This window comes from Mus pahari, chromosome 12, assembly GCF_900095145.1.
Source record: "Mus pahari chromosome 12, PAHARI_EIJ_v1.1, whole genome shotgun sequence".
NCBI classification, from domain to species: domain Eukaryota; kingdom Metazoa; phylum Chordata; class Mammalia; order Rodentia; family Muridae; genus Mus; species Mus pahari.
In genome coordinates this window covers 10023622-10034817 of record NC_034601.1, presented here as the reverse complement: position 1 = coordinate 10034817, position 11196 = coordinate 10023622, and the positions used below count along the sequence as shown (strand labels likewise).

Here is an 11196-nt window from a genome sequence, read left to right as displayed (position 1 = left end):
TGTGTGTGTGTGTGTGTGTGTGTGTGGTATGGGAGGGTCATGAGACCCAGGGGCTCTGTGACTTTCTCTAGGAAAGCTCATAAAGATAAACAAACCTCAGCAAAGAGATCTCAAAATGCCATTTTGCAGGCTCAGAGCCAGAGGGCCCACTGAAAGGAAGACACGCTAGGTATCGAGAATAGGAAACACAGCACTGAGGGCTCATTTATGACTAGGCTATGTCCCTGACCATGGCCTTGAAACCTGGCTGTGGCATATAACCTGATTTCATGGGTCTGGGTGTCTTGATACATCTTTTTGTTAGGAAGCACTCACTGTGAGCCATGGCCCAGGAGAAGGCTCAAAAAAAAAAAAATCAATATTGTGCTCGCCGTAGTTACTTTTCCTGTTAAGATACAACAGCTAGCAAAGAGCAGCAGAAGGGTGGAAGGATCCGTTTGGGCTTCCTAGTTGTGGGTGCATTCCATCCTGTCTGTAGCATGGCATCAGAAACCCTAGACAGCTGGTCACATCACACCTCCCACCGGGGAGCAGAGAGATGAGTGGTGCTACCCAAGTGGCTTCTCCTGTCTCATTTAGCCAGTGTTCCCTGCCCAGTGAGTGGTGCTCCCACATTGAGCAATGGTCACCCCACCTCAGTTAAACCCCTGTGGGAACTCCCTCATTCACACCCAGAGCTGTGTCCCCTGGGTGATTCTAAATCCATTCCAGTTGGCGATCAACATGAACCATTACAGAGGTGCCCAGGGATCCTCGCAGAAGCAAGGCTCCAGAGCGAGCTCCCTGTGGGCTGGCTTTACTAACTTGGGGCTTAGGATTTGCAAGTCCCAAACCATGGATCCTGGCTCTACAGTCTCCCACAGGCTCATGTGTTAAAGGACTGGTCCTAAGAATGGTGCTGTTAGAAGGTGGTGGTGGAACCTTCTAAGAGGAAGTTAGGTCTTGGGGGGAATTCTTACATAAAGTATTATAGGACCCCATCTCTTCTGCCTCCCTTTCTAAGGTATCCTGCTTCATCCTAGGCTCACAGCAATGAGGTCAACCAATCACAGACCTGAAACAATGAGCCCAGAGAACCCTTTGTTTATGAATTCACTATACTAGTTGTTTGTTATCAGAGCAGAAATCTGCCTAGCACGGTTTCTATCTAAAGAAAGGACACCCAACTTGGTTTGTGTCCCCTCCCTACCCTCAACTCAAGACAGGACTTCGCCAAGGTCAAAGAGAAGGGTCTTACTGTAGATATGAGGGAGAGTTCAGCAGAGGCATCTAGAAGGGTCCAGACTGAACCAGGCCATGGCTTAGGGAGGCTGGGGAGAGGAAGGAAGAGAAGAGAACGCCAAGAGGAGAAAGGGCAAGAAAGGGAACCAAGAGCTGAGGAGCAAGAGCGTGCGAAAATGGCTGGGTTATATAGAAAAGGAGAAGCTGGGGGAAGGGAAGGGAACCCAGCCCCTGGGCTGGAGAGGTTTAGAGTAGAGAGAGGACTGGGTGAGAAGGACTGAGGACTCTCTAACAGGTACTTGTGCTGCTGAAAGAACCTGGCAGGCAGCACCTGCTTTGATATGTTAACAGGCATCTCCTGAGTTTGTGCTGAGTTTCTTTGGGACCTGACCCTGAGTAGGTGGGATAATGTTGGCAAGCTGGGGGCTGCAGCAGTGAGTAGGCACATGGAGCCAGGGGGGCAGTGGGAAATGTTTGGAAGGAGGGTACGGTCGGTGGGTGAAGAGCATTGGCTGCAGCTTGGACACTTGGGGCAGTGCTGGTTAGCAAGGTTCCACAGAGTAAGTCTGAGGAGGTGGCTTCTCCCTTGGCTGGAAGGGCTGTGCCTGAGAATCCAGGAGAGCCCAGGGAGTGCTCAGCTAAAGGAGAACTGGGCAATGTAGGTGAGCAGCCAGAGACAGCCATTTGTCAGAAGCCTAGCACACCTGGAAGTTATCAGGTGGCTCTGGCTAAGGTCTGGAGGGCTGAGAAGGCCTCTCAGGAATATCTGAGTGCTGTGGAGGAAAAAGGAGCTGTCCCCAGACTCCTGTGAGAGTGCTGGTCTTCCCTTGGAGAATAAGTCAGAGAGGGCTCTGCAGTGCAGTGTGTGGTCCATGGTGTGAGCTGTGTCCCAGGTTCTTGGGGACCTGACAAAGATGGGGAAAACAAGACCAAAACCCACCGTGGGCACTGTGCAACCAAGCAGGAGCTCAGCTCTCTTCCCAAAGGGCTGGGCAGTTGAGGGACACGGGACCTTTGCCCCGGGATCAGCTTCAGGGAGGCTCTGCCTGCAAGACAGACATCGCGGGGGCAAACTGTGCTTCTGCTATACACACGCTGCTGACCCTGAGCGACTCCTCAGTCTCTACAACCACAAAGGGGAAGAGTAGAAACTACATTTTGTTGGTTTCTGTGAGTAAATTATGCCATGGGTAGGGCATACTATGTGGCATCTCAGAGCCCTCAAGGAAACAGAAGCTCTTGGCTGCCTTGCCTTGGGTCCAAGTAATGGGAGAAGCTTCTGTACTCTCACCAGTGCTCAGGGAAAGGGAGCAGCTCCCTTTCTCGCTACTCAACATTCTGGCAAGAGAAACAGGAGGCGTACGCCAGGCATCCCAGAGGCAGAACGGCCAACAAGCTAAGGAATGAGCAGAAGGGTAGGTGGCCGCTGCCACTAGACCTGACCTGAATAGGATCTGCACACAGCCACCTAGCCTGTGGACTATAGGCTAATTCATGGGTCACACGGCAGCTGTGGGCTTATCATGAGCACGTATAACACAGCCAATCTCCTTGTGGCCATGACTGCCACTGGTACAGCCAAAGGCTGCTTGCTAAGTTCAGGTCAGGCAGAGATTCTGCCATGAGCCTGGAAACACTCAACGGAGTACAGAGTCTGACAATGTCTCCCTCTTACTTTAGGCCAAGAGAATGTACATGTAAGAGAGAGAGGGGTGGGGCTTGGGTTGGGGCAAGGGGGGGGTGGATAAGGTCCCAACCACAGGCAGGTAACATTCATCAATTTTTTGGTAGATGTAGTTCCTACAGTCCCTCTTCCTTCTCTCTCCTCCTCTCCCCTTCCCTTTTCTTTCCTCTCTTTTTATTCCTTCCCCCTTTCTCCCCTTCCCTCCCACATTCCTCCTTCCTTCTCTCCTTCCTTCCCTTCTTTCCTTCTGCACAAACTGGCATCTATTGCTCCTGCAGCAGCACACACATCCTCCAGCCATCATAAGTACCTCCAGGCTGAAGGGGTCCTCAGTCCTCTAAAGCAGCCTTGTAATTTTTGTCTTATTTTTAATGCATAACAGGTGAGGGCTTGTGTCTTGAATCCTTATGGTTTGGTTTGTTTATTTCCAGACAAAGGGAACATTGTTTTTTTTTTTAATCTGTAAACTGGGAGTGTTCTGAACCCTTCCTCCAAGGGATTCTATTAGCAGCAGACTTGCCAGTGAAGCATTAAGCCAAGACCTGCCACATTTGGGGTAGAGTGAGTGGCTCTAGTCAGTACCGCTCTCCATTTTACAGAGGGGGACACAATGCCAGAATGTCATACTGAGAGAGCGGGCATGAACTGGGCATCTATTTTAAACTCCTCTTTGCTATCTTGGAGGCCTCTGGCAGCTCCTTTAACCCACAGTCTCAGTCTCTTCCTCTGCCAAATGGGATAATCACACACTTTGCTGCATCGGCAGGGCCGAAAAAAAAACAATCAGCAAAGGAGAGAATGATGGCATGGCCTGTCTGGAGGGTGGTGCTCCCCGGCTTCCCGTCTAGCAGACAGGCAGCCAAGAGGTTTGTCCACCCCAGCTACCCGTCACGTTTCGTTTTCTATTTTGTAAGAACGCAGGTCCAGGACACTTACTATCTTTTTAGAGTTCCCATGCACTCCATGTCCAGTAGCCTGGGCAACATGCTTGCTTAGGAATTAAATCCGTACTAGCCCACTGTTTGCATGGGCTAGGGGACTCTGCAGTGCATGCACAGACACAGCTCTTGCCTGATGGAGCTAAGATCGCTTGAACATAAGCATCTTCAAGTTTAGGAACAGCTGGGTGTCCTCTTTGGTTATAGAGACCTCTCATAGGACCAGGGAAGGTGGCTGTGCCTTGACCTTGCAGACTCTGGTATTTGGAAGTCCTCTTCCAGTCACCCTAGGTTCCAAGGTGTTGGAAGGTGTCTCCATCTCCAAACTCTTTGCTGTGCCTGTTAGAACCCAAGTTGTAGAAACATTTTCTTTTGGAAGATTTGCTGTTCCATCCCCTGGGAATCCTGCGCTCTGGGGACACAGATCACCAGGCAGCCCTAGAGAAACATGCTCTCCTTCTGCACTGGGGGGGGGGGGTTACCAAAGCTTGGGGAGTCTGAGTCACCTGACTAGATTCATTCAGCTTTGTCTGATTGACCCCCTCAGTGCAGACAGTGTGCTCTTGCCTCACACCAGGGCAGCACCTGTGGGTAGCCCAAGCTCAACCCAGGAGTCTTGTTTAACATGTTATTAACAGTTGAACATGGTGGTGCACATCAGTACTTAGCACTGGAGAGGCCAGCCACTGTCACTGTCACAAAACAAAGCAAAGTAAGAAATAGTAGATAACAACACCCACTCTTCTAGGTTATAGTGAGAATCTAAGATTCCTTTTTTAATATAAAATTAATATTTGTAAAAAGCATGTATTTTATATGTTTATATAATTAAAAAATTACATCTAAACATCATACCTGCCTTTGCACACACACACATGCACACACACACATACCAGCATGTATACACAGTTGCATATATACAATTGTGTGTACACATACCTGCATAATTTCATCAGGGTTGTGGCTGTCACAGCATCTCCTGCAGGACCTCATATTGTTAGTATTCTAACGATCTTTTGTGAACCCATGAGTCAAGCCCAGCCCAACTCCAAGGAGATAGGGAGTTCAAAAGCAAGCATTTCTCAATACAACAAAAACACACCTACCACGTGACAGACCAGAGAGCAGAGCTTTTGAAAAATGCCATAAATAACCAGTTTCTGATATCTCCCACCTAAAATAGCAAAGCTGAAACACAAAGACAGACTTCGTAAGGTTTCCAGGACGCTTGGAATTTCCAGAAAAAGAAAAGTCAAAGGTCCCACTTGTACCTTGACCCATCTTTCATGGTGAACTTAATCCTGTCTCCCCTCATCAAAAATCAGGATGTATTTTTATAAATTGCTAGTATTCTATTTTTTTCTTTAAATATTAATTATGAAAACTGAGTTTAAGCTGGGCATGGTGCAACACCTTAGATCTCAGTACTCAGGAGACCAAGGCAGGTGAGTTTGAGGCTTGCCTAGTCTATATGGTAAGTAAGTTCCAAGACAGCCAGGGCTGTTATACAGAGAAACCCTGCCTCAAGAAAACAAAACCAAAATGAAAAAGGAAGGAAGGAAGGAAGGAAGGAAGGAAGGAAGGAAGGAAGGAAGGAAGGAAGGAAAGAAGGAAGGAAGGGAAGCTTGCTAGTTAGTTAGTTAGTTAGTTAGTTAGTTAGTTAGTTAGTTAGCATGTGGTATCCATAAGGGATCTTTCTTGTTGCTTGTAGGGGCTCAGTCTTAGCGCGTGATGCTTGGTCACCCCTGTGCTCTCCAGGATGCCTCTGTCCTCCATACTTCAACCCTTGCTTCCCCACTCACTCACATGAACCTGAGTTCTGACTCTCGACGGACCAGGACTTCACGGAGACGCTGGATTTTCGCCATCTCCAGCTCGATCTCCTCTGGCATCATGCTGGTCTCAGCCATGGAGATGATGTCCAGCTGGCCTGTGTGGACAATAGACTGGTGTCAAGACTCTAAGGCCACCAGGGCTTTCAAAAAAATCCCACCAGAAATAGGAGGTGTGTTTCCTCATCCCAGCTAGCAGGGAGGCAGAGGCAGGAGGGCTGTGAGTTCAAGTTCCATCTGGGAAACGATGAGATCCTCCTTTCTCTCCAAAAAGTAAGAATTCCTACAGGGAAAACTGTGCTATGGCTCTGGGGAACAGCCATGCCCTGGCAGCCATGACACACCTCAGGGGCAAACATGAAATGGGCTGACAGCATGTGTGAGAAGGAACCTTCCAAAACAGAAAACCAATGGTGCTAAACTGTTAAACTGTGCCTTGTGTCCCTAGGATAATAGAGTGGAGAGAGGCTGGGGTTTGTGAGACATGATTAGAGATTGTCAAGGTAGTTGCTCCTCAAACAGACCTGGATGACCTAGGAAGCAGCTTGTCCTAAAGCATGTCCCATTTTCCAGCTTGCTCACCACTCCTGCATGCACCTGCTACCTTAGTGTTATTTGTATCATGATGCAGCATGAGACATCACCCAGACTTGGGCTTTCTGGCCTTCACTAGAATCAACCTCTTTTCTTTACAAACCGTGGGTTCCTGGGTATTCTGCCGCAGTAGCAGAAAATGAACCAAGGCAGATGTGGAGCCTTCTGCACAGACTCAGCAGGCTCATGGGAACTTTCCCAGGCACTGTCAGTCCCTGCCTGGCCCCAGACCTTTGGTTTTGTGTCTTTGACCGTAGCAACTCTGCATACCCACTCTGTAAAGACTAAGGATAAGCCTAATAGAAAACTCTATGTTGTAATTATTGCAAGGTACTACGAAGTAATGTAAATAGTAGCGATACAAACCAGCAGGGCTGTTCAGAGAACACTAGTAGGGGAAAAAAAGACTCAGAAAAAAATTCAGGGCTAGTGGGAGGGTAAAGCTCTCGCTGCCAAGACCGATGATCTGAATTCAAACCTCAGAACACACAAGATGGAAAGAAAGAGCCCCCTCTTCCACACACACGCGTGCGCGTACACACACACACACACACACACACACACACACACACATGGTCCTCTTACCTCTATACATACACCACTTGTGGTACATATTTGCCCTCCCCCCACAATAAATAAATAAGTGAATATAATAAAAATATTATCCATAACCACAATGCCCAGAGAGAGCCACGAATCACATTTAACAGGCACCCCTCCTGGCTTTTCCTTTTCTTTTTCATTCACTTAAAAAACAAAACAAAACCATCACATTTGGAAAAAGAGACACATAGACACAGAATTTGGGTTTGTTTGTTTTTGAGACTAGGATTCATGTAGCCCAGGTTGCCCATGAATCTCCTATGCTGAGGATGACCTTGGACTCCTGTCATTCTGCCTCTGCATTCCAAGTGCTGGGTAACAGGCCTGTACCTGCATATTTGTCACTCTGTAGGGTATTCCATGACACGTCACTACCTCACTACAGTGATGGAAGTTGAGAATCCAATCCCAAAGATCTGAAGTCCCAAGTCCAAACTTTCTGAGCAACAGCATGACACTGAAGTGTAAAACTGCCCTGCAGCTGTAGTCACAGGTTGTGAGACACCTGATGTGAATGCTGGGGGCTGAGGTCTGTCCTCGGCAAGAGTAGTACATGTTCTTAACCTCTGAGCCAAGCTTCCAGTCTCAAACATACTTAAAAGGACAAATAAAGATCTACCAAAGTGTTAGTAGTTGAAAAATGTTAATATGTATACATGTACAAACATTAAACATGTCCATGCTCCCCCTGCTCCATAGTCTGGGTTTGTCATTCCTTGCTCTTCTTCCTCAGTACCTATGACATGCAGGTCCCAGTCCTTGGCTGCTCCTCGGCAGTACTGAGGGCAGAGCCTGGGCCACTTCTATTTGTGGCCATATTACAGATTGTTTCCCAATGTAGAGAATTCTAAGTGTTCTCATATTTGGCTTTGCAATGACAGTCCCCAAAGCCAACCCTCTACACACATTGAAGCAGTTCCACTTGGCTACATTTCCAGAAGAGATAGGGGTGGATAAAAGCTGAAATATTCCGAGGCCTTTATGGGTGGTGCAGGCAACTTGTCTTGAGGTATGTGATGATTTCTTCCACACAACTTCCTGAGGCTGCAGAAGAGTAAGGATGTATACTGAGGATATGAAGGAAACTTTCCAGCATTATGGGTGGGACAAAGGTCTCCTCAGGGCCATGTGGTTGTGTTCCAGACACCCCTGCCACCCACCACCCCACCATCATCGTCTAGGTCCCAGCACAATGCCAAGATCCTCCTGGACTGGAGCAGTGATGTTCTGCTGGGCGTGGGATGGCAAGGGGCTGGGAGGAGGTGGCTACCATGCAAGCAGGAGGCCTTGAGTTTGGAACCCAAGCACCTACGTGTTGTGTGTCAAGTGCTGAGACCCAGGCGTCCCTGCTCTAACTTAATCCATGTTGTATAAAACAGTGGTCTCTCGACTCATGCCTTGCCCTAAGATTCTCCATGTTACAAGCATCTTTTGTCTCTATTTTGAGGGAAGAGGATGACTGTCTCTGGGTGGAACCAGAAATGACAGCATCTGCCAGGCACCGCCTGCCCAGCACAGCTGATAGATGACGATCCCTGTAGTTCTATAAGACTGAATTGAGACTATTGAAGCACATGGGTACATTAAGATCCTTATCAGGAAACTTGGCTCAAGAACTTATCACACACATCAGAACAAGGAAAGGAGGTGACTCCGTTGCATGGATCACATGAAGTAGCAAGAAGCTGAACACTGCAGTGGCCAAGTGCCACGGAAACCTGTCATCTGATACATGGCATGTGGGTTAAGGGCAAGACCTCAGCTGTGTCTGAAGCTTTGGCTCAGCCCTCTCTCCTGCACTGATGGAACCTGGCCAACTGACTGCCAGTCCACCCACTTGCCATCCCGGCTTGGAACTGACCGGTTTTTTCCCACCCCATATCTCACAGCTGAACTCTGCCGTTTTGCTCTCTTATCTGACTCCAGTAGCTCTAAGAGCAGGTGCCTCCAGTTCATTGTCTTAGTGATACAGACTCTTTCTCAGCCCATTTCTGAAACCACTTGAACTTTGCTACAGCCTGTTTGCCTAGCAATCATGCTGGAACCCATGTGCATTTAGATGCATAGATATATTCACTGTGATCTGAGAATTAACATTCATAATTAAGACTGGAATAGAACTAGCATTCACCTCAACCAGGCGACCAAGGCAGGTGGATTATATGACAAATTGCTGTCAATGGAACATATCGACTTTGTGAATTCATTGCTATTTAACAAAATTGTCTTTGTGGAAAGGCACAAACATGTCCAGCAATGTTTCTGGCACAGTGTGCTCATAACAGGCATCCGTAACACTAGCACTGGGTATGAGAGGCATGTGAAAGCACGCAGACCCCTGGAGCTTGCTGACCAACCAGTTTAACTGAATCAATAAGCTCCAGGTTCAGCGACAGACCCTGTCTCAAAAAATAAATAAAAGTGGAGAGAATTAGAGGAAGACACCTAATGTCAACTTCTGGCTTTCATGTGTATGCACATACTTGCACATGCAACACACACATACATACACAAATTATGGCATTCAGATGGCCTAAGCATTACCGTATGCAGCTTTTCTGGCTTTGGGTACCCAGCTTTTGAAGGGTGTCATGGGATGAATGAAATATGATGGCATTGTCTGGAGCTCCAGACTCTGTAGGACTTTAGGCTGTCTGTCAATCACTCTGGCTCAGTGTGACCAGATCCCCCACACTACCGGCCATGAGGAATGAATTGCTCAGGTATGCTGTGCAGCCTATACGGTCACAAGGAACCTTTGAGGGACCAGTACACTTGCTTAACCTCTTGTCCTCACCCCATGCTAGCAGGGTCAGGATGCTACTCTCTCAGAAGTTATCAGTAGCCAGGCCCTGAAGCAGCAGAGGTGTGGGAAACTGTGTGTGTGTGTGTGTGTGTGTGTGTGTGTGTGTGTGTGTGTGTGTGTGTGTGTTGGAATCTATCAAGAGTCAGCAAGGGCAGTTAGTAAACTTGCTCTAAATCATCAGCTACGTGATGTCTAATGTCCCTTCCCTGCCAGATACTTTTCTTCCTCTGCACAGCAGGAATGCAGCTCTTCCCAGTGCTGCAGGTTCTCTCCTAACTCACCTAGCTCCTGGGCTTCGATAAGACGAGAGCTGGGCTGAGCATGTGGCTCGGTTAGTAGTAGAGAGCTTGCTTACCAGGCACAAAGCCCCAGCACTGCATACGCTGGGCGTCGTCATCGTTGATCTATGACTAAGCCCAGAGTTGAGCAGGTGGAAATAGGAGGGTAAGAAGTTCAAAAGCATCTGTAGCTGCACAGTGAGGTGAAAGTGACTCACCCAGCATCACGTGTATTACAGCATCAAAACACTGTAAAGACGGAATCCAAGCAGCCAGCTCATGGGGGTCCTTTCTCCTCCATTCACTCCAAACCGAATGTAAAAGTGTCTTTTATTCACTTGAAGTGAGTGCTGTCTTGGAAGCTTACTGCCGCTGGCTGCTAACCTAGGCCTAGTCCTGGAAAATTTCTATAGCCTCTGTACAATCTTATCCAGGCTGAGAGTGTTTTCAGCCTCTGAGATTTACTGCTGAATAAGCTCACCCTTTCTAGTTCTTTCTGAACTCTGGCTGGCTGGTTCAACTCAGCTGTTCTGGCTCAAACTCTTCTTCCAACTGATTTACTCAATCAGGCTTCTCTCTCAGCATCCCTTGAATTGCTCTACTTGACCTCATCATCTTTGGCAATCTGTTCTAATCTTCTGGCTCCTTCTTATTTTTTTTTGACTTGTTCTGTCTTCACTTGTGTCTAGCTTGTTCTCTCTTCAACCTGTCCCTACAACCCCCCCCCCCCAGTAAAACTGCTTCTTCTCTCTCTGCACTGCCCCTTAAATAGGTTCCCTTTTCTCTCTCTTCTCAGGAGAGTTGGGCATATCTTCTTCTGTCAAAGCTTTCTCTGATTCATCACTTTGTCTGACACTGAATTAGACATTACTTTCAAACATGGCTGCTTCCTTCTCTAAACTAACTTTACCTTCATTATTTGGGATTAAAGGTGTGTACTAAGGACTGAGCCATACCACAACTTTAAACAGTGTTTTTTTTTTCAGTAAATAACACAATCTTGGGGTTCACAGTATGCTCAGATATCTTCAGCATCATGAGCAACATCTTACCCACGCTGGGCATCTTCCTGGTGCAGGTCACAGACATCTGTACTTGTGAGCATGTCCTTGGAGCTACAGTACAGTAGAAACCTCCTTGTGATCCTGCTATACCTCTTCTGGGCATATACCCAGAAGATCTTCCAACTGGTAATAAGGACACATGCTCCACTATGTTCATAGCAGCCTTATTTATAATA

At 47.6% G+C, this 11196-nt stretch overlaps 1 protein-coding gene across 1 annotated transcript in view; it reads right to left on the bottom strand.

Annotated features, from left to right (window-relative positions):
* Positions 1-11196, bottom strand: part of Bmerb1 (bMERB domain containing 1) — a 117000-nt gene that overhangs the window by 45023 nt on the left and 60781 nt on the right. Inside the window, exon 2 of the mRNA XM_021209229.2 lies at positions 5650-5773. Coding sequence (XP_021064888.1) covers positions 5650-5773 — 124 coding nt within the window. The remainder of the gene's footprint in view (positions 1-5649; positions 5774-11196) is intronic.